We start from the raw sequence: 23,170 nt of genomic DNA on the forward strand, positions 1-23,170 counted from the left end.
TATCAGAAAGGAGGAGGAATAGCACTATACATAAAGGACACCATTCACTCAGCCAGAGTGGATGCAACAGCAGCGACAAATGTCCAACTGGAGTCACTATTGGTTAAAATACCAGGTAGAAATGGATCCGAGATAAAGATGGGGCTGTACTACCGTCCACCTGGGCAGAACGAAGCAACTGATACAGATATGGAAGCCGAGTTGAGGCGGGAATGCAAGCATACTCATACCATAGTTTTGGGGGACTTCAACTATCCAGGGATAGACTGGAGTCTTGGAAATTCAAAATGTACTAAAGAAACAGAGTTCCTGGAGGCTGTACAGGATTGCTTCATGGAACAACTTGTCAGGGAACCAACGAGAGGGTCAGCGATTGTGGTTCTAATCCTCAATGGATTGAAGGGACCCGCAAAGGGTGTGGAGGTCATGGGACCACTAGGAACCAGTGACCACAACATGATCAGGTTCAAGGTAGAAATGGGATTACCCAAAAGGATGAAAACCAATGCAACAGTGTTTAACTTCAAGAAAGGGAACTATGGTGCCATGAGACAAATGTTGAGGAAGAAACTCAGAAACAGCACCAAGAAAGCTCAGACTGTGGAGCAAGCCTGGTTTTTATTCAAAGACACAGTTAACGAGGCGCAAAACCTGTACATACCCAGATTTAGGAAAGGATGCAAGAAGAATCATACAAAAAAATCCAGCATGGATAACCAATGAAGTAAAAAAAAGTGATAGAAGACAAGAAAAAATCATTTGGGAAGTGGAAAAAGGACAAAATGGACGAAAACTGGAAGGAGCACAGGAAGCAGCAAAAAGAATGTCACAGGGTAGTCAGAAACACAAAGAAAGCATACGAAGAGAGACTAGCCAAGGAAGCACAAAATTTTAAACCATTCTTCCGATATGTGAAAGGAAAGCAGTCGGCGAGGGAAGAGGTGGGACCTTTGGATGAGGGAGACAGGAAGGGAGTGGTGAAGGAGGTGGCTGATAGACTAAAAACATTCTTCTCGTCGGTCTTTACAAGAGAAGACACATCCAACGTGCCTGAACCGGAAAAAATCTTCAAGGGGGATCAAAAGGGAAAATTATCATACTTGGAGGTCAGCCTCGAAGACGTGCTCAAACAGATAGATAGATTAAAAACTGACAAATCTCCGGGCCCAGACGGAATCCACCCAAGAATACTGAAAGAGCTCAGAGAAGAAACAGCAGAGTTACTGCGACAGATATGTAATCTATCCTTGAGAACAGGGGTAATCCCAGAGGACTGGAGGATAGCAAATGTTACGCTATCTTCAAAAAAGGATCGAGAGGGGACCCGGGGAACTACAGACCAGTGAGCTTAACCTCAGTTCCGGGGAAGATGGCTGAATCAATGATCAAGGAAAGTATCAATGAGCACATAGAAAAAAATAATCTGTTGAGAACAAGCCAGCATGGTTTCTGTAAAGGAAGATCATGCCAAACGAACCTACTGTATTTCTTTGAGGGGATAAGCAAACAACTGGACAAAGGTGACCCTATAGACATCGTATATCTGGATTTCCAAAAAGCTTTTGACAAAGTACCCCACGAGTGCCTACTAAAGAAGCTGTGGAGCCACGGGGTGGAAGGAGACGTGCACAGATGGGTCAAAAATTGGCTGGCAGACAGGAAACAGAGGGTAGGAGTAAAGGGACACTACTCTGGCTGGAAAGGGGTCACGAGTGGTGTCCCACAGGGGTCAGTGCTGGGACTGTTGCTGTTCAATATATTCATTAATGACCTGGAAACAGGGACGAAGTGCGAAGTTATAAAATTTGCGGACGACACAAAACTCTCCAGTAGGGTCATTTTGAAGAGGCAGGCCTGTCAGCAGGAGGGAGTGAGCATTCCTTCTGCTGGTCTTCCATATAAAGTACAGGGGTGCCTGTTTGTGCCAGACGAGGGGTTAGAATCGAGTAGCTCAGTCTGAAGTAGCTTTGTCTTCTGTGTTTTTTGAGAAGTGCTTTCTTGCAACATGGATCTTGCGTGAACTCATTTTGCAGTTAGGGGCTTGGAGTTTACTGCTATTCCTGCTGAGTTATTCATAATAAGACTTAATGGACTTGTTTTTTTAATCACCTGACTTAACAGCCTTTTTAAACAATCAAGAATGCTAAATACAGTGGAACCTTAGTTTACGAGCATAATTTGTTCCAGAAGCATGCTCGTATACCAAATTGCTCGTATATCAAAGCGAGTTTTCCCATAGGAAGAAACGGAAATGCACTTTGATTCGTTCCACCTACTCCTCCCCCCTGAGGCTACTGGTGCTGCTCCATCACCCCCCCCCCCCCGCTCAAACCAGCATCGCACCCCCCCCGCCCGTGAACGCCCCCCCACGAGAACCGCATCGCACCCCCGTGCTGGAAGCGGCATCCGCCTGCCCGCCCACCCAAACAAGCTCCTTACCCCATCTGCTGCGTGCCGGTGCCATTTAAGGAAAGATTCTGCCTCTTGCCTGCACATGCTCAAGGCCTTCTGGCTCTCATTCTCCCTAGGAAAGGGCCTGAGGTTGCCTGAAGGAATCTCTGAGTTAACGCTATGGCAGCTATGCAGGCAAAGCTGCGCCTGCTTCTAGTCCAGGGAGAGGAGGCAAAACGACATCGACAAATGGGTGGTAGAATGCAGCAACATTGACAGAGGGGCGGGAGATGATAGTGTCACGTACCCCCCCTTGCAATTGGTATGCATACCCCCCTGGGGTATGCGTGCCACATATTGGGAACCTCTGGTCTATAATGTACAGTAATTATTCTCTACTACCACTACTATTAATTATTTCTATAGCTCTGTAACACCTCCCCCCTCTCTGTTACCCAAACCCCCCCTCCCCCCCCGTTTTTCTCCGTTACTCTCAACCCACAACCATCCTTTGGAGTTCCATTTTATCTTAGTCCAGTAAACCGTGCCGAGCTCTACGACCATGGAGAAGATGCGGTGTACAAACCTAAGGTTTAGTTTAGTTTAGTTCAACAAATGATCTTTGAGACAGATCACCCTGTTAGCACCAATGAAGAATTTTTAAGAAAGATCTCATACATTGTTGCATCCCCTTTTTTTAAAAAAAGCTACATATATCCTTGCATTTATATCAAATTGCTTTAATGCTAGTTTATTTATTTTCTTTTTTAAATGTATTATAATCACATATCATGTGCCCACTATCTCAAAATAAATTAAAGCATTAAAAGTCTTATATATTACACCCAGAATGACTTGAATATGGTAAATGTCTCTCTTTCACATCAGCCAAATTGCCTTTGTCTGAAACATTCAAAGGCTACCCTATGCAACCCCTCCTTGATGTAAATAGATGGCTGTACAAACTTATCTCCTCCAATGTCACTTCCATCAGTGCCTCCAAACTGTCGTGCATAATCCTTCTCGCATAAGCCTCCCCTGAGGTTATACATTTCTTCCTTGTTCAACCAGACACAAATTCTGTGTTTCACAATGCTTCATCATGAGTTTAAACTGTTAAATCATTTACTTGTTCTAAGCATAGCAATAGGAGCCACTCTTTCTGCAATAAATTCTTATTATCTTTAACAAATAGTTACCAAACAACTTGTTCAGCCACAAATACAGTGGTACCTTGGTTTGTGAGTAACTCGGTTTGCGAGTTTTTTGCAAGATGAGCAAAACACTCAGCAAACTTTTGACTCGCAAACCAAGCATTGCCCCGATTAATGAGCACTTACAGGGGATTCCTTTTCCGTCTTCCGGCCAGCCTTCTACATCGGGTGCCTTCCGCAGGTTGGAGGACCTCTGTCTGGGCCTGCGCGGCGGGGTGCTGTCCCTCCTGTGCGTTGCGTGTGACGTGTGTGCGTGTCGTGCACAGCATGCGTGTGGGGCGGCGCTTGGCTGCGTGGGCTCGGGTGGGGGCTCTCCAGCATGCGAGGGGCCTCTGACGTGGAGGGCTGGCCGGTGAATGGAGGAGGCATCCCTCTGAAGGCACTGCGAGGTTCTCCGGTGGCTGGCATTCCCCCCTTCTGAAGCGGCACTGTAGGGTTCTCCGGCGGCTGGCATCCCCCCCAAAGCAGCACTGTCGGGTTCTTCTTCCGATGACGGACGGAGGAGGCAGGCGGAGGAGACGGCAGGACTGGGCCCCGACAGGTACAGACCCCGGGTTCTGGAACAAATCTTCGGTGTTGCCACTATTTTCTATGGGGAACTTTGTTTTGATAAACGAGCATTTTGGATTACGAGCATGCTCCTGGAATGAATTATGCTCGTAATCCAAGGTACCACTGTATTTGAATGGGAACACTATCAATAAGACTTTTGCTGCTAAGTCAAACAGCTCATAAATCAGTCATTGATGTGTGGAATAATTAGCTGCAGGGCATAAGTTATACATATATTTAAAACCTCATCAATGAGAGAAAATATTACTAAAGCTTAGCACTTGAAGGAGATGAAAGATATTTTTCAAGATAAGCAGATTTTCAGAAGTTGATTCTGGTTTGTAGAAATTACTGAAAAGTCAACTTACTTATAGACACTGGTTGATGCTCATTTTCATCTTCCTCCTGATCAGATGTATCAGATCTGTTTCTCCTCTTAACTTTACTATCCTCTTGCACATCAGATGGTTGTGTTTGCCGGCTTGTTTCAGTCTCATCCTTGTCCTATTCAAGAATAAAAAACAAATTTACTTATCAGCAGTGGTGTAACCAAGAGTGGTGGGAGAGGGCTTTGGGGGCTTGCCTCCCCACTTTCAACTTAGGCCCCCTCTGAAACTGCAGCACTCCTTTAAATAGCTGACAGAGATGCCAAAACACCACCAGCCAGTTCCTGTGGTGCTCCTCTCCTCCTAGCACTGCTTCTTTAATGTAGAAGTTGGCGTGTGCCTCCAGCCAGAACTTCTCACACATTAAGGCTTATTATACAATCACTTATTTTGTCCAGAACCAACTATATATATTTTTTAAAAATTTCTTTATTCAGTTTTGCATATTACAACAAGTGTATCAGAAAAATTCATATAATCTTATAAATACACACTATATTAGAACCAACTATATTAATTTAGCCTTTCCTAGTTCTACAAAAGGATCTTGCAATCATTTACAGATTGTGCAGAATGTGGCAGTTAAAATAATTTTCTCACTCAGTAAATTTGAATCAATGACTCTTTTTATGAAGAAACCTCACTAGTTGTCAATTGAGGGAAGGGTATATGGAAGATTAGTTTTTTTTACCTTTGCTAATCTTCTGTTAGTCCCGAAGGTGAAAACCTAATCTTCCATTCTGTTATGTCCTTTCCAGATTCAGTACACTAGGCGACTAGAAAGGATTTGGAATAAAACAGGAGAACTGACAGACCGCAACAAATGGAGAGCCTACATAAAAACCTACAAACAACTGATAAGACAAACGCAAAGCATTCTACTCCACCAAAATTAACTTATCATGCAAAGGTTCACAAGGAATCAATACAAAAGAGTTATTCAACATAGTCACAAGCCTATTTGACACCACCCGCTACACCACACCTGAGCACAACACGAAGTTACCCACCACGAAGGACCTAGCTCTATATTTTGATTCCAAAATTAAAAACCTAAAAAATAACTGTATAAGCAATAACGATGTAACAATCATCCCCAGCAACTACCAAATAGCTAACTCATATGACAATGAAATACCTACAGACATGATCTGGAGTTCCTTTCTAGATCCAGAATGGAATACCTACACCAAATACTCTAAATCTCACTGCATCCTAGATACGTGCCGTCCGGAGATTATGAAAGCAGCACAACCAGAATTCAAAATATCACTATTACACTACCTAACCCACAACCTAAAAAATGGGACTTTCCTCACTAACAACAGCCACATAATAATAACCCCCATCCCAAAAAATAGAAAAGAATCCTCAGCGCTAATAACAAACTACAGACCAATAGCATCTATTCCATTCATTGTAAAAATCATGGAAGGACTAGTACACACCCAACTAATGGACTACCTTAATCAATTCTCTCTCCTGAATGAAACTCAATCCGGCTTTAGAACCCTATTCAGTACGGAGACAGTAATCGCTGCCATCCTAGACTATCTGCGCCTATTATTTAGTAAGGGCCTCAATGCCCTGATCATGCAATTCGACATGAGCTCTGCATTTGACTTGGTAGACCATGAGAAAATGATGCAATGCTTAGACGCCATTGGTATCAGAGCTGAGGTACTAAACTGGTTTCGTGGCTTCCTCACATCCCGTTCTTACCAGGTACGCTTTAACAACGAACACTCCGACACCTGGAGCAACTCATCCGGAGTGCCACAAGGGTCACCGCTTTCCCCACTGCTTTTCAATATCTACATGTCCTCATTAGGTGTGAAACTAACCCAACTAGGAATAAAACTATTCAGCTACGCAGATGACTTTACGATCATCATCCCATTCGCCAACTCCATCTCGGAAACCATTCCCAAGGCATCCGATGCCATAAATGAGATGGAACAATGGATGACAGATTTCAAGCTCAAGCTCAACCCAGAAAAAACAAAATTCTTCGTTGCCTCCCCTCACCCGCTTGACAATAAAACCCCACTATGCATCAATAAACTCAACTACCCTATTCAGCCCACCATGAAAATACTAGGTGTTATTCTAGACCAATGCCTAACAATGAAGGAACAAGTGGATTCCCTATTCAGAAAAGGTTTCCTTACTCTCTGGAAACTCAGAACCATTAAATCATACTTCGATACGTCAACATTCAGAATCCTAGTGCAATCCCTCATACTGAGTCAGCTTGACTACTGCAACATCGCCTATCTAGCAATCTCACAAAAGAATATGAGACGTCTCCAAATAATGCAAAATGCTGCGGTTAGACTTATCTTCGGGCTGAAGAAATTCGACCACGTGACACCCTACTATCGGCAGCTGCACTGGCTACCAACGGAAGCCCGAGTAAGGTTTAAATTTGCCTGCCTCTGCTTCAAAGTACTATATGGCCTGACCCCCAAGTATATAACGGACCTTTTCGCATTTTCTAATAACAAACTCAAGAGAAACACACACCCAAAACTCATTTCCCCTCCAGTTAGAGGCTGCAAAATGAAAAAACACCACGAACACCTTCTCTCTCACCAAACAGTCCTATAGGGCAAAGACCTAGACCAACTGCTTTCGCCCACTACATACGGGGAATTCAGGAAACGCCTAAAACATACCTGTTCCAGAAATACCTAAACAATTGACTCACTCTCCCTCTCCCTCCCCCTCCCCCTCCCTATTCCACCTGAACTTACAGCACTGTTATGAATATAATCTGTTATCTTCATCTTATCGTAACTTTACGTTGCTATTTATCCCCAACAGGTCCTGTCGGACATTACCTACTAAAATGTACATATTACATTTTCACTCAGCAAATTGTATTTCTATACTATTGCCTCCTGAGGTCTCTGATCTCTGTATTTCCTCTGAACATCTACTTATTGTATTTCGCTGAATGTCCAGCACTCTTGATTGTAAACCGCCTAGAAGTCGCAAGATTGTGGCGGTATAGAAGAATAAAGTTATTATTATTATTATACTAGGTGATGTACCAAAACAATGGCAGCGTCTAGGGAGGGACAAAAGAGCCTGCCCGCAACACTGAGGTCCCAAAAACGGAATCAGAATGAGCCACCGCATCCACCCGGAAAAAATGTGTAACGGTATGAAGAGAGGACCAAGGAGCCACCCTGCAAATTTCATCTGGAAGAATCGTGTGAGACTCCACCCACAAAGCAGCACACTTTTAGTTGAATGGGCCTTAAGGGAAATCAGCGGCAGCTTGCCGTGGGTAAAATAAGCCAGGAAATGGCTATACGAATCCATCAGGCAATCAAGGTTATAGACGTTGGCCGACTACGCCAAGGCAGAGCAGTCAGGACAAAGAGGAGATCTGATAGCCGAAAATCATTAGTCCTCTCCAAATAAGACTCTCTTGAAGTCCAACTTGCGTAAGATCTGATCCATTCGCTCCAAGCCTGTGGAATGAAACGCAAACGAATCTCCTGCTTGAAATAGAAAGCAGAAACTACCATCAGTAGAAAGAACATAAGCAGTGCCTCTGCCGGGTCAGCCCACAGGTCCATCCTGCCCAGCAGTCCGCTCCCGCGGTGGCCCAAAAACAGGTCAAGACTTGTCTGAATCATCAGAAGGGGCTCCCTTGCCACCTTGGTTTCTCATTTAAGTCCTGCCTTCCTATCGAAGTCCTAGCCCTCCGGTCTTGCACATGCACGACCAGGTTGGTTTATACTCATTACCTGGTTAACTTCCTATACTTACATCCCAGCTCCTCCCTCAGTATCCCACGATCCCTTTATCCCTCAGGAATCCATCCAATCCCTGTTTGAATCCTTGTACCGTACTCTGCTTGATCACTTCCTCCGGTAGCGCATTCCAAGTGTCCACGACCCTTTGGGTACAGTACGGAAAACAACTCCAGTGTATGTAATACGGAGAAAGGGTTCTCCACACAAAAGAGCTTGAAGCTCCAAAATACACCATGCGAGACAAAGGCGACCAGAAAGACAGTCTTGCGTGTCAGATCCAGAAGAGTAGCATTCTTTAGTGGTTTGAATGGGGCTTCCACATGGCCCCGTAGAATGGTGTTAAGATTCTATGAAAGGAAATGATGCAAGGAAGGCCACAGGCAGGAAATTTCTGTGGACCGGCACTGGTCCATGGATCGGTGGTTGAAGAACACTGGCATAGAACATAGATACATGATGGCAAATAAAAAAAACCAAGGGGAGCTGTTACTGACCCGGAGGGATATTTCAAGGAGACTTTTTGTTACTCCGCAGGTCTCCTGCAGCAGCGGTTCATCTGTGAGTTAGGCGCTTGGCGCTAAACTCTGGAACAGCCTCTGGGCAAGATTTTTTCCTGAAATTATGGACCCAGGTCGGCTCCCTAGCCCTGGAGGACCCAAAGGAGGTGAAGCCTGAAACTCCCACCCTCTCCCCCAGCATGCTGTGGCATGCATTACATGGTCGCTGAACCAGTGCCAATCCGGCACAATCAATGTACAAATTCAACAGATTAGGGGCTGGGGAGTCCATCTCAAATGATTTTTAATCAAATTGAGGGGTTTTGTGGCAGAAATAAAACTTTGAAAAAAAGATCGATAAAAATCCAAGATGGCCACTGCCAGCAAATGCGTGCCAGAAATTGCAAAAAGTAAAGAAAATCTGAAAATATAAAAATTGTGATTTGGGGTCTGGGGAGGTGGGAGATCTGAAACCTGCTCTCCAAAGACCACTCCGAAGCTCCCCTAGGAAATAATCGAGGTGTACTTACAATCTGTAAAGTGCCTGTCTGCTAGCTCTGTTACACTGCAGCTGAATGGAGGAAAATGATTTTCTGCCTAAAATTCTTCCAAATGACCAAACTTGAAGATCTTTGGACTGCCAATTGGACAGATTCCGACTGTAATCTCTGCTCCCATGGATACCTCTCCATGTGATCAGGGGCGGGAAACAGCCTGTGTTTGGAACCCGGGGGAACTTTTAATCAGAATGCATACAGCCTACGCTTAAACCCCTGAAAGGGTCAGAGGGCATACAAACTCCCAGAGGAATGGACTCTGAATCTGAGAAGAATAGCACAATCAGGCTGGCTCCATAGATCCACCGAAGTTTCTCTGTGAAGCAGCAATACAGCTCCATGGGACTGCATCCTTTCCTCTGACAGAGAACACCGCACGGGGTCTCATGGCACTTAAGCCACTGGAAAAGAACTTTAAGCAAAGAAAAAAAAGCATATTAAAAAGACTTCTGCACAGATTGCTTGCAGAAATTGAAACTGCAGGGGGCTCTAAGTCTGTCTAAGGTGGGAGGAGCATGTGCTCAGAAAAGTGTTTGGACTTCTGCAACTCCTGGGTCTATTGACACCTAGTGTACTGAATCCAGAAGGGATGTAACAGAATTTGGGTTGTTTTTTAAATTATATGGTGGGCTAGGTAAATCAGTTGGTGGGTTGTAAGTCTGATGTGACCAAGTTTTATTATGTTTCCCCATTGTGAATACAGTTAGGTTTTCTAAATTAATATCTTCTTTTTCGTATCAGGCATTGCCCTTTTGGAATTCTTTACCATTAAATATTAGGAAAATTGATAATTATTTAGCTTTTAGAAAGTCACTTAAAACATTTTTCCCATAAGTTTACAGCCATGTAGAATCAAATGGGAATGTTTAGTGGTTAATTTTTGTATCTTGTTTTGAACAAATGTTCAATTCTTTTTTGTAACCCACAATGAATTATCTGGGTATTTGCAGGATATAAGTCCTGTATAATGCAATGTAATGCTCAGAGCATGCACGAGAAGTCCCAATGGTAGCTGGAGGCATGCTATCAACTTCTACATTAAAGTAGCAGCACCAGGAGGAGGGGAGTGCCTGGAGCACTGGCTGGGCAGGCTTTGGCATCCCAGCCAGCAAAAGTATCTTTAGGGTATCTAGGTGCAGGAAGGGTGAAAGTATGGGTAGACTCCCCACTCCACCCCTGAATTCCTTCAAAATTGGAGGGCTGGCTGGCTATTTTCCTGCTCATCAGTACCAAAGTACCATTAAATTCATTATTACTTTCAATATTAATTTTACTATCCAATATTATATATAAGTTCAACTACAAGTAAATATCCAAAGGATAGTTAGCTAAAGGAAACATTTTTTTTTACCATATGTTTATGTAGACACAGTTCCTAAATCCATCTAGTATTAAACTAAATAAAACTAGAGGCCCAGGATCACCTTATCTAGGAGACATTCTCATCAGTGTTATAGCACTCTTGCTATTATTAGCTACATAGAAGCAGGGCAGATAGTCTTGTTGTACTGATCTTGTTTTTTGGGCAGAGACAGGGCTATACAAGACCCTGGTATGGGAAGAACTCTTAATTCAGGGTAGGCTGTACAGTGTTCACTTTAAAGAGAAGTGGTTTGGAGGAGGTATACAAGTGAGACTGGGGAGTGAAAAATAAATACTGGTAGTAGTAATGGTTTTAAATCTGTAAATGTTCTGGCTGGTATAAAAATTTGTGCTGAGAGGAGGGCATGCCTGCAGGAAATTTGCATAACAACTAGGAGTCTTGGAGACTGCTGAAAGCCAGTTTGGAGACAGCTAAAAGCAATCTAATCTAAAAATTGTTTGTATACTGCATCATCCCCAAATTGGAGCTCGAGTTGGTTAACAAAAGAGTACAAACAGATTCCTAATCTTTGGATAGAATATGATATTCAATTTTGGTTCAAGCTCATGTTCTACTACCTCATTGGTTGATGGCTCAAACAGGTTTTTTAAAGAGGAAGTTTAGCTGAGACCATGTGGAGTTGGTGACCAAAATTCTGATTGTTTTTAATTTTGGTAAAAGCAAAGCAGGTGTGCGCACGCTGAGAAATACCAATTCCTGAATATAACATTTTCAGTGGATAGAATGGGTAACTTGTGAAAATACATTTTATTGAACTTGCCAAAGTTTAAAGTAAGGTGCTGCCGATTCACGATTTGAATCGGTTCACCGATTCACTTCGGGTGAATTGATTTAAAACAAAAAAAATTGGCCTCCCCATTCGGTAACTGAACCTCCCCCCTCCCCCCTAAAGCAGGAGCGGCAACGCTGCCTCTTGCTGGCTGGCTGCTGCCGTATCTGTTTTAGAGGGCGAGGGTCAGTCGGGAAGTGCTGGTATCCGGCTTCCCCCCTGGCCTCCCGCGCACCATTTACCTATTAGCAGCAACCTGCAGAGAAGATCGCTGGGGCTAGCGATCTCTGCAAGCTACTGTAGGTCTTTGGAGCTGATTCCTCTGCCTCAGTCCTGCCCCTCCTCTGACGTCAGAAATAGGATTGCGACAATCTCCAGCAATCTTCTCTGCAGGCTGCTGCTAGTAGGTAAATGGTGTGCGGGAGGCCAGGGTGAACATGCAGGCCTTCCGGGGAGGGGAGTGGTACAGGCCTTCAGAGGGGACAGGCAGGCCTTCAGGGGTGGGATGCAGGGCTTCAGGAGTGGGGTGTAGGCCTTCAGGGGTGGGATACAGGGCTTCGGGGGGGGGGGGGACGACAGACCTTCAGGGGAGGGGGGGCCTGGTGTAGGGAGGGAAGAAAGGGGGGTTCAAAGATACGTGCATATGCCGGACTTTGGGGGGGAAGACATAATGGGTCTAAAAACAGAGGAGAGGGAGAGAGATGGTAGAAAATGGGAAGGAACAGAAAGGGAGAGAAGTTGGACACAAGGGATGGTGTAGAGGGGGGATAAAGATACTGGATAGGAGGGTAGTTGGGAAAAGAAAGGGAGATATGGTGGACCCTGGGGTGGTGGGGAAAGAGGGAGAGATGCTGGATGAAAGGGTAGTTGAGAAAAGGTGGATCTGTGGATGGAGACGAAAAAAGGAACGATGCCAGACCTCCAGGGGAGGGAAAGGAAATGGAAGGGGTGGACAGAGATAAGATCTTTACGGAGTTTTCCGACCCATTTTGTTTTGGATTTGACAGAGGCTTTCAGTCATTTACCTAGGGGTCATCGGGTGCTGTGTAGGAAGATGAGTTTATTGTCCAAGAAATGTATTCTTCAATATTGGATGGTCCCTGACCCCCCAAAGTTTTGGCATTGGCGAAACCATTACATCAGTTGACCATCTGGGAGGCGAAAGATGCTGGAAGGCCTGAGAAGAGAAAGATGTTGTTTATGCATATATGGGATCCTTACTTACAAACCTTGCATCCTAAGGGCCTTAGTGCAGTCTTACGATGGGTGTCCTAGAGTGTATTGATGTGTTATAATGAGGTAAATAGAGAATACCATTGGGAGGGGAGGGCTAGGGGTGGGGAGGTGGGGGGTATATATGCTTCTTATTTTATTTTATTTGATTCATTGTTATTGTATTATGCACCATGGAGTGCTCTTATGTTTTATTTGATGTTGTTTGCATCAATAAAAATTGTTTGAACCTAAAAAGATGGATTGTTAGCACGGAGAAAGGAGACCCTGGCAAGCAAGTTATCAGAAGATAACCAGATAACAAGATTTGAATAATGACCAGAAAACAAAAGGTAGAAAAACTAATTTTATTTTCTGTTTTGTGATTACAATATGTCAGCTTTGAAATGTGTATCCTGCCAGAGCTGGTGTTAGACCGCAAACGTGAGCTAGGAGAGAAAAAGTCTTTTTTGTTTGTTTTGTTTACACCACAGCGCCAGTGTGGTTAGGAGAGGGCAAAGGGGGTGAAGAGGCTATAAAAGGGGTGAAGAGGCTATAAAATAAACCCACCAGGGTGTTTGAAAAAAATACTCAATTGGGCAGGAAAATCAAATTGAAAAATTGATTCAATAGGCTGAATCAAATCAAATTTTTTTTTCCTGAATCAGGCAGCACTAGTGGAGACGGAGACTTGACAAACTTTAGAGTGAGGCGGTGGAGACATAGACTGTGTCTGAATTCAAGAGGTCCTGGGATAGGCACGTAAGATCTCTCGGAGTGAGAAAGAGATAAAGCACAGTTACTTACCGTAACAGTTGTTATCCAGGGACAGCAGGAAGATATTCCCACACATAGGTGACGTCACCAACGGAGCCCCGCAGCGGACAGCCTCGAAAGCAAACTTGCTTGAAGATCTCGATCTTTCGAGTACTGTACCGCGCATGCGCGCGTGCCTTCCCGCCCAAACTAGGGGCGCATCTCCTTAGAGGATCCTCAGTTCAGATACCTAGCCAAGAAGCCAACCAGGGGAGGAGGGAGGGTTGTGGGAATATCTGCCTGCTGTCCCTGGATTACAACTGTTACGGTAAGTAACTGTGCTTTATCCCAGGACAAGCAGGCAGCATATTCCCACACATGGGTGACCTCCAAGCTAAGTAAAAAGGGATGGAGGGAAGTTGGCAATTTACGAAAAAAGATTTTGCAAAACAGATTGGCCAAAATGGCCATCCCTTCTGGATAAAGTATCCAGACAGTAATGAGAGGTGAAAGTATGAACCGAGGACCAAGTGGCAGCCTTGCACATTTTCTCAATAGGAGTTGATCTGAGGAAAGCTACCGATGCCGCCATAGCTCTAACTTTGTGGCCCGTCTCTCGACCTTGCAGAGGAAGACCAGCCTGAGCATAGCAGAAAGAGATGCAAGCAGCCATCCAGTTGGAGATGGTACGCTTCGAGATAGGACGTCCCAACCTGTTCGGATCAAAGGAGATGAAAAGTTGAGGTGATGTTCTGTGAAGTTGAGTGCGTTGGAGTTAGAAAGCCAAGGCACGTTTACAGTCCAAAGTATGAAGGGCCGCTTCTCCAGGATGAGAATGAGGCTTTGGAAAAAAAACAGGTAGAACAATAGACTGATTGATGTGAAATTCTGAAACAACTTTAGGTAAAAATTTAGGATGAGTACAAAGGACCACCTTGTCATGGTGAAAAACTGTGAAAGGTGGGTCCGCAACCAAAGCTTGTAACTCACTAACTCTTTGAGCAGATGTGAGGGCAATCAGGAAAATAGCTTTCCAAGTGAGATATTTGAGGTGAGCTTTGCCAAGTGGTTCAAAAGGAGGCTTCATCAGTTGAGCCAAAACAACATTCAGATCCCAAACCACTGGAAGTGGTCTAAGCGGTGGATGAAGATTAAAAAGTCCTTTCATAAAGCGAGAAACCATTGGATGTGCAGAGAGAGGTTTCCCATTCAGAGGCTGATGAAAAGCAGCTATAGCACTAAGATGGACTCGAATAGATGTAGTTTGAAGTCCAGAGTGTGACAAGTGAAGCAAATAGTCCAGAACGGATGCTAAGGAGGAAGATATCGGTTGCAATTGACATGTGGAACACCAAGCAAAAAATCTAGTCCATTTCTGGCCATAACATTGTCGAGTTGATGGCTTTCTGGAAGCAAGTAAAATATCTTGAACAGACTGAGAAAACTGAGGAAAGTCTGTTATGCAGAAAGGTACTAAGCTGTTAAGTGTAGAGACTGCAGATTGGGATGAAGTAAGGACCCGTGACTCTGAGTGAGCAGAGAAGGAAATACTGGTAGAAATAGAGGCTCTCTGGTACTGAGTTGAAGTAGAAGGGAGTACCAAGGTTGTCTGGGCCACCGAGGTGCTATCAGAATCATGGTGGCATGTTCTGACTTCAGTTTGACTAGAGTCCTGAGAATCAGAGGAAATGGAGAAAAGGCATAAAGGAACTGATTCCTCCAGTCCAGTAGAAATGCATCCGCTTCGAGACGTTGAGGAGTGTAAATGTGGGAGCAAAATTGAGGCAGTTTGAAGTTGAGAGGTGACGCAAACAGATCTATCTGTGGAGTTCCCCAGCGGACAAATATTTGACGAAGAGTAGGAGAATTGAGTGTCCATTCGTGAGGCTGTAGAAGACGACTCAATTTGTCCGCTAAGTAATTGTGTTGACCCTGAATGTAAACAGCTCTGAGGTAGATGTTGTGAAGGATTGCCCAATGCCACAATTTCAGAGCTTCCTGACAAAGGGAGTGAGATCCCGTCCCTCCCTGTTTTTGACATAATACATGGCCACTTGGTTGTCTGTACGTACAAGAATCACCATGTCGTGAAGGAGATGTTGAAAGGCCTTGAGAGCATAGAAGATCGCTCTGAGTTCCAACAGATTGATATGACACAGACGGTCTGTTGAAGTCCATAGACCCTGAGTGCGGAGACCGTCTACATGAGCCCCCCAGGCGTAAGTTGACGAGTCGGTTGTGAGTACTTTCTGATAAGGGAGAGTGTGGAACAGCAAGCCTCTGGAAAGATTCGAAGAGAGCATCCACCAATGGAGAGACTTCCGCAATAAAGGAGTGATGGTAATCAGTTGAGACGGTGGATCCATGGTTTGCTGCCATTGAGATGCCAGTGTCCATTGAGGAATACGAAGGTGAAGTCTGGCAAAAGGAATCACATGAACTGTAGAAGCCATGTGACCGAGCAGAACCATCATTTTCCGTGCCGGAACGGATGGAAGGTGGAAGAACTGATGGCAAAGCTGAATAAGTGCATCCTGACGTGGTTGCGGAAGGTAGACTCTCAGATTGATAGTGTCCAGAGTTGCTTCTATGAACTGGAGAGACTGAGATGGAGTTAACTGAGACTTTGGAAAGTTTATGTGAAATCCTAGACTTTGAAGAAAGACAATAGTCTGTTGGGTCGCTGCAATAACCCCTGAAAAAGAGGGAACTTTGATGAGCCAGTCGTCGAGGTATGGAAATACTTGAAGACCCTGGTTGCGAAGAGCTGCAGCCACCATTACCAGACATTTTGTGAATACTCTGGGAGAAGAAGCCAACCCGAAAGGGAGAATCCGGTACTGCAGATGAAGGTTTCCTACTTGAAATCTGAAGTACTTGCGAAATGCTGGATGAATAGGGATATGAGTATACGCCTCTTTGAGATCGAGGGAACACATCCAATCTCCTTGATCCATCAAGGAATATAAAATCGGCAGAATGAGCATTCGAAATTTCTCTTTGACTAGGTATTTGTTGAGAGCTCTGAGATCCAGAATAGGTCGCAAATCCCCCATCTTCTTGGGAACTAGGAAATAGCGGGAGTAGAATTCCAAGTTCCGTTGGGCAAGAGGAATCTCCTCTACAGCTCGCAGGCGAAGAAGAGCCCGAGCTTCTTGAAGAAGAAGAGGAAGGTGCGACTGATTGGAAGGACGATCTTGAGGCACCTGAAGGAATCGAAGAGAGTATCCCTCTCGTAGGATGGTAAGCACCCAGAGATCTGAGGTGATGAGCTCCCACTGGTGATAAAAAGTGGAAAGACGACCCCCTATGGGAAGGAGAGAGTTAGGGAACAGAGAAATTTGAATGCTCAGGCTGAGACTGTCAAAAGGACTGAGCTGGTTTGGTGGCAGCGGGAGTTTGAGACTTTTGTTGACGTTGTTGCTGTTGAGGGCGACGAGGTGGAGGCCTGGAAAAAGCAGGAGTCGTTTTCCTGGGGTAAATACGTGGAGTCTGTTTAAAACCTCTAGTTGGTGTAGATTTAGGTTTAGGTCGAATGAGAGAAGCAAAAGAGCGTTCATGTTCTGAGAGATGCTTAGTGGCTGCTTCAATAGAGTCATCGAATAATTCATTCCCTTGACAAGGCAGATTTGCTAAACGATCCTGAAGATTGGGATCCATATCCACAATACGTAGCCATGCCAGACGACGCATGGCCACAGCGAAAGCAGAGACTCGGGAAGATAATTCAAAAGCATCGTAAGAGGCTTATAACATGAAGAGTCTCAACTGAGAAAGAGTCTTGAGGATGAGTTTAAATTCTGCAAGACGAGCTATGGAAATATCCGGGTATAAAGATGGTAACATTTTGAGAAAATGATTGAAATAAGATGTGAAAATGTAGTTGTAGTTAAGAATTCTATTGGCCATCATGGAATTTTGGTATAGACGGCGACCAAACTTATCCATGGTACGACCCTCTCTGCCTGGAGGGACAGCAGCGTAGATTTTGGAAGGATGAGCTTTCTTCAAAGATGATTCTACGACCAAGGATTGATGAGAAAGTTGTGATTTTTCAAATCCTTTACAGGGAACCGTGCAATAACGGGATTCCAACTTAGATGGAATGGCAGTGATGGAATAAGGAGTCTCCATATTACGAATAAAAGTTTGTTTCAGAACTGGAGTCATAGGTAATCTTAAAGACTCTTTAGGTGGATGAGGAAGTTCCATATCTGCTAAATATTCAGGAGTATATTTAGAATCTGAATGGAGATCCAGTTTGAGAGCTTGTCCCATATCAAACACAAATTTTGCAAAAGAAATGGATTTTGAATCAGATGGTTCATCAGGAGATAAACTGCGAGACTTAGGAAGTGCTGAGTAGGAAGGAGAAGCCTCTCTAGAATATGGAGAGACTGGGTCTGACTCAAGACACATAGTTACAGAAGAAGCTGCACTGTGTGGCGGAGTGAGAGAATGTTTTCTCTTCAGGCTCCGGGATGGAGAAGTACACGGGGTACGTGGTATCGAATGAGTCGAAGCCTGAGGAGAAGTGTCTCGACGAGTTGTCTTCGAGGGTGGAGTCTTTGATCTAGAAGGACTTCGGGTCGATGCTCGGTGGTGTCGAGACCTGTGCTTCAACGTAGAAGAGCGAGGCAGAGAAGTCTCGGTATCCAAAGAAGAATGGAATGTAGATGACTCCCATCGAAGCTTGGAAGCAAGATGCCTCGAATGCTTCGGCCGATGCTTCGGAGGAGGCGATTCTGGTGAAGAATCAGTGGAAGGTATCCTCTTGGGTGTCCGGGATCGGCCTCGAGGCACTGGAAGCTCTGGCTGGGTCACAGGCTGATCTACCCGAGGCAAGGTCGAGGACGGGACCAACTGAGCCACTAAGGAGGAAATCTGAGTGGTCAAGATGGACTTGAGCATGTCCTCCAGCATCGGCACAGAGACACAAGGTTCTGATCTCGTAGGTGCAGCAGTACACTCCGAAGAGGGCGACCTCGAAGGTGAGTATTCCCTTATCTTGGAGGTACGCTTGGAAGATGGGCGTAAGGAGGACTCTGGTGGCTTCTTAGGCACGGCACCTGAAAGAGATCCAGGAGACTTACCCCCCACTGTCGAAACCTTCGAGGGCACCGAAGTCATTGGTGTCATGGTCGAGGCCTTCGAGACCGAAGCTCCAGCCGGAGCCAAGGTCGAGGCCTTCGAGACCGTAGAGGTAGTCGATGTCGGAGTCGAAGCCTTCGAGACCGGGGCAGCCGCCGAGGTCGAGGTCATATCCGAAGGTTGCTCCATGACTCCGAAGAGTTGTTGAAACTGGGCACACCGACGTCGAAAGGCCCGAAGAGTAAGGGTAAAACAACAATGACAATCTTCAGGTGAATGGGTCGAACCCAAACACTGTAGACAGTGACAGTGAGGATCGGTGACTGAAATCACTTGATTACACTGACGACAGCGTTTGAACCCGGTGAGAGGCCGGGACATAGAAAAAATAAAGTCCGTGTCGAATGGAAAGAGCTATTGGGCCTAGGCCCAAGGCTCACCGGCCGGACTAAACGAAACAAAAAAGAAAATATATATATATATATATATTTTTTTTTTTTTAAAAAAGAAATTAAGATTGAAGAAGCACAGCGACCGAACTTTTATAAAAAAAAAGAAACAGCCGCGGTGAAGAGAAGGCAATATCGCTGCAGAGCTGAAGAAAACGTGTCTTCTTGTCTCCGCGGAAAATAACGAACTGAGGATCCTCTCAGGAGATGCGCCCCCTAGTTTGGGCGGGAAGGCACGCGCGCATGCGCGGTACAGTACTCGAAAGATCGAGATCTTCAAGCAAGTTTGCTTTCGAGGCTGTCCGCTGCGGGGCTCCGTCGGTGACGTCACCCATGTGTGGGAATATGCTGCCTGCTTGTCCTGGGATAATATATCTTTTGCCTAGCATCTAAGAACATAAGAACTTAAGAACTGCCGCTGCTGGGTCAGACCAGTGGTCCATCGCGCCCAACAGTCCACTCACGCGGCGGCCCCCAGGTCAAAGACCAGTGCCCTAACCAAGACCAGCCTCACCTGCATACATTCCGGTTCAGCAGAAACTTGTCTAGCCTTATCTTGAATCCCTGGAGAGTGTTTTCCCCTATAACAGACTCCGGAAGAGCATTCCAGTTCTCCACCACTCTCTGGGTAAAGAAGAACTTCCTTATGTTTGTACGGAATCTATCCCCTTTTAACTTTAGAGAGTGCCCTCGTTCTCCCCACCTTGGAGAGGGTGAACAACTTGTCCTTATGTACAAGAATCTAGGAATACAAGTCTGTCGGTTAACCACATAAATTGATGTAGCCGATATAACACTGATGAATATAGCCCGAACACAAACTTAAAGAATATAGCTGTTATAAATACTAAATAAAGCACAGTTACTTACCTTAACAGGTGTTACCCAGGGACAGCAGACAGATATTCTCACTGATGGATGATGTCACCGACGGAGCCCTGGTACGGACCACTTTAAAAGTACATCACCACTTTAAGTCCTTAGAAAGTTTGCAATAGCTCGCACCGCACATTCGCGAGTGCCTTCACGCCCGACGTAGGTGAGCTGTCCCTTCAGTTAAGATAAACCAGCTAAGAAGACAACCTGGGGAGGTTGTGAGAATATCTGTCTGCTGGCCCTGGAAAACACCTGTTACGGTAAGTAACTGTGCTTTATCCCAGGACAAGCAGGCAACATATTCTCACTGATGGGTGACCTCCAAGCTAACTAAAATGGGATGGTGGGAGTGTTGGCCTTAAGGAAAATAAATTTTGTAATACAGATTGGCTGAAGTGCCCATCCCATCTGGAGAAAGACTCCAGACAATAGTGAGAAGTGAATGTATGAATTGAGGACCAGGTGGCAGCTTTACAGATTTCCTCATTGGGGGTAAATCTAAGGAATTCAACAGAAGCTGGCATTGCTCTGATTTTGTGGGCTGTGACTCTCCAGTGCCAGTCCAGTCTGAGCATAACAGAATGAGATACAGGCGGCCAGCCAGTTGGAAATCGTTCTCTTTGAAACAGGATGTTCTAACCTGTTTCGATCAAAGTAGATGAAGAGTTGAGGAGAAGTATGACGAGGCTTTGTCCTGTCAATGTAATAGGCCAAAGCACGTTTAAAGTCCAGAGTGTGCAAAGCAGTTTGTCCTGCATGAGAATGAGGCTTAGGAAAAAACACTGGCAAAACAATCGACTGATTGAGATGAAACTCCGTGACAACTTTCGGTAGAAACTTTGGATGCGTGCATAGAACCACTTTATCATGGTGAAAAACTGTGAAGGGTGGATCTGCCACCAAGGCTTGTAACTCACTGACCCTCCTCGCAGAGGTGAGAGCAATAAGGAAGACAACTTTCCAGGTAAGAAGCTTGAGATGAGCTGTGGCCATTGGTTGAAATGGTGCCTTCATCAAACTGGAAAGTACTACATTAAGGTCCCAGACAACGGGCGGAGGCTTGGTTTAACACTGAAAAGTCCTTTCATGAATCTGGAGACCAGAGGATGAGCAGTAATAGGCTTTCCTGGTACGTGAAAAACTGTAATAGCGCTGAGATGGACTCTGACAGATACAGTGGTGCCTCGCATAACGAACGCCTCGCACAGCGAACGCTGCGCACAACGAACTTCTTGTCTTGATTCGTACAACGGACTTCGTTTCACACAACGAAGTCGCCCGAGCTGCATCCTTCCGCGCAGGCACTGCGCTTAACTGCCCTCTCTCACTTGTTTCCCCCGATTATCCAGCATCTAGCCCTCCCCCCCAAACACTTCCTGTTTCCAGCGAGGCGGCCCGCGTCAGAGGGGACGGGGTATCGAAGCGCGAGCGAGCTGCGGAAGTGGTGTTGGTGGTGGACGGCCTCAGGTATGAGTTAGGATGGTGGGGAGGGGAGGCCTGAGAGCGAGCATGCGCGCACAGGGAGGAGACGGGGAGAGACGCGCTGGATTGGCAACGGTTGCTCTCTGTCGCCTCCCGGCTCCAGCGGCGTGACAGTTTTCAAACAGGCGCGTGGTTCTTTCTAAGCAGAACCACCAGCTTTAACGGTGCTGACTCCCGACTACAGCCTCCAACAGATGACTGCTTCCCATTGCATCCGGCCGCTGGCAGGTCTCGCGCGCAGCAGCCAATGGGTGCCAGCCACGAGTCGGCCAGCACCAGAGGGGGGAATCAGGAGAGACGAGCATCAGAGGGTGGAGGAGAGGCAAGGTAGAAGAAGAAAATCAGAGAGGAGGAGAGAAGCAGAGAGAGAGAGATTGGACAAAGAGGAGGGGATGGTGAAGGAGGAAGAGAACAGAAAAGGAAAGCATAGGAGGAGCATTAGAGAGGGAGAGGAGAAGACAGTTTGCCAGCCTGAGAAACTCCCTAACCCCTTATGCTGCTGCACAGGGAAATGGGGAAAAATGACAGACAGCGGGAGGGAGGGAGACAGAAAGAAAGAAAGAAAGACACAGGGGCAGTGAGAGGGACAGAAAGACAGACAGAGAAAGGGGGCCAGAGAGAGAGTCAGCGGGAGAAGGAAAGGGGGCTGCTTTGGGGGGGCGGAGCTACTCTCGCCGCTTCCCCGATGCTAGAAAAAAAAAAAAAAATGAACAGTTAAGTCCCAGTTTTTGCAGCTGAGACTCTGCCCTCTCTCACTGTAAAATTAGACTCTACTCAGTCTGTCTTTAAATTTAAAAAATGTGTGTTGTTTTAAAAAACAATTATGTTTTTAGATGTATCTAAATAAAAATAATAACAAAAAATTTATCTTTTTTTATGTCATCTTAGCATATTTTATGCTACAGAACGAATTATTTTTTTTTACATGTATTGTTATGGGAAAACGCGTTTCACATAACGAACTTTTCGCATAACAAACTTGCTCCTGGAACCAATTAAGTTCGTTGTGTGAGGCACCACTGTACTAAACTAAACTAAACCTTAAGTTTATATACCGCATCCTTTCCATAAAGATGTTTACAAGAACTTTAATATAAGGAAGGAAAAACATAATAAGAATTAGTGATTATACAGAGGGTAGCAAGATTTACATTTTTGAAAATAGCCAAGTTTTCAAATGCTTTCGGAATAATTGGAAGGAGCCCAGATTCCGCAGCAGGGCAGGATGATTATTCTAAAGCTCAGTGATTTTGAAGAAAAGAGATTTCCCTAATTTTCCAGCATAGATAACACCTTTTAAAGAGGGGAAAGATTGTTTAAGTTTTTGGATGGATCTGGTAGTGTCAGGTCTCATAGAATTACAAGATAGCGGAATTAGAGAAAGAAGAATGTCATGCAAGATCTTGAATGTTAGGCAGGCACATTTAAAGTGAACCCTAGAAATTACTGGAAGCAGTGAAGTTTTGACAGAAGCAGGGAAACATGATCAAATTTACTTTTTGCAAAGATCAACCTAGCTGCAGTATCCTGGATCTGCTGAAGTCTTTGAAGACTTTTCCTGGTTAGACTTAGATAGATGGAGTTATAATAGTCCAGCCTGGAAAAAGATCCAAGATGGTGGAAGGAACGGTTAGCTGAGCGTTCTGGCACAGACGTTCGAGTGAGAATCTGACTTTTCCTATTTCTAAGAAGAACTTTTTACCTCTGATATGCCGAAAAGGAGAGGCTGCAGTACCCCTGGAGCCTCGCAGCATCCCGGTCCAGCCAGGCTCGGTAGCATCGAT

The 23,170-nt window shown here is 45.2% G+C and overlaps 1 protein-coding gene across 15 annotated transcripts in view; it reads right to left on the reverse strand.

Moving 5' to 3' along the window:
- Positions 1-23,170, reverse strand: part of PCM1 (pericentriolar material 1) — an 869,560-nt gene that overhangs the window by 101,392 nt on the left and 744,998 nt on the right. For all 15 annotated transcript variants that reach the window (XM_033944006.1, XM_033944000.1, XM_033944047.1 and 12 more), the window contains one exon: positions 4,526-4,661. In XM_033944006.1, the coding sequence (XP_033799897.1) occupies positions 4,526-4,661 (136 nt within the window). The remainder of the gene's footprint in view (positions 1-4,525; positions 4,662-23,170) is intronic.

This window comes from Geotrypetes seraphini, chromosome 1, assembly GCF_902459505.1.
Source record: "Geotrypetes seraphini chromosome 1, aGeoSer1.1, whole genome shotgun sequence".
Classification (NCBI taxonomy): domain Eukaryota; kingdom Metazoa; phylum Chordata; class Amphibia; order Gymnophiona; family Dermophiidae; genus Geotrypetes; species Geotrypetes seraphini.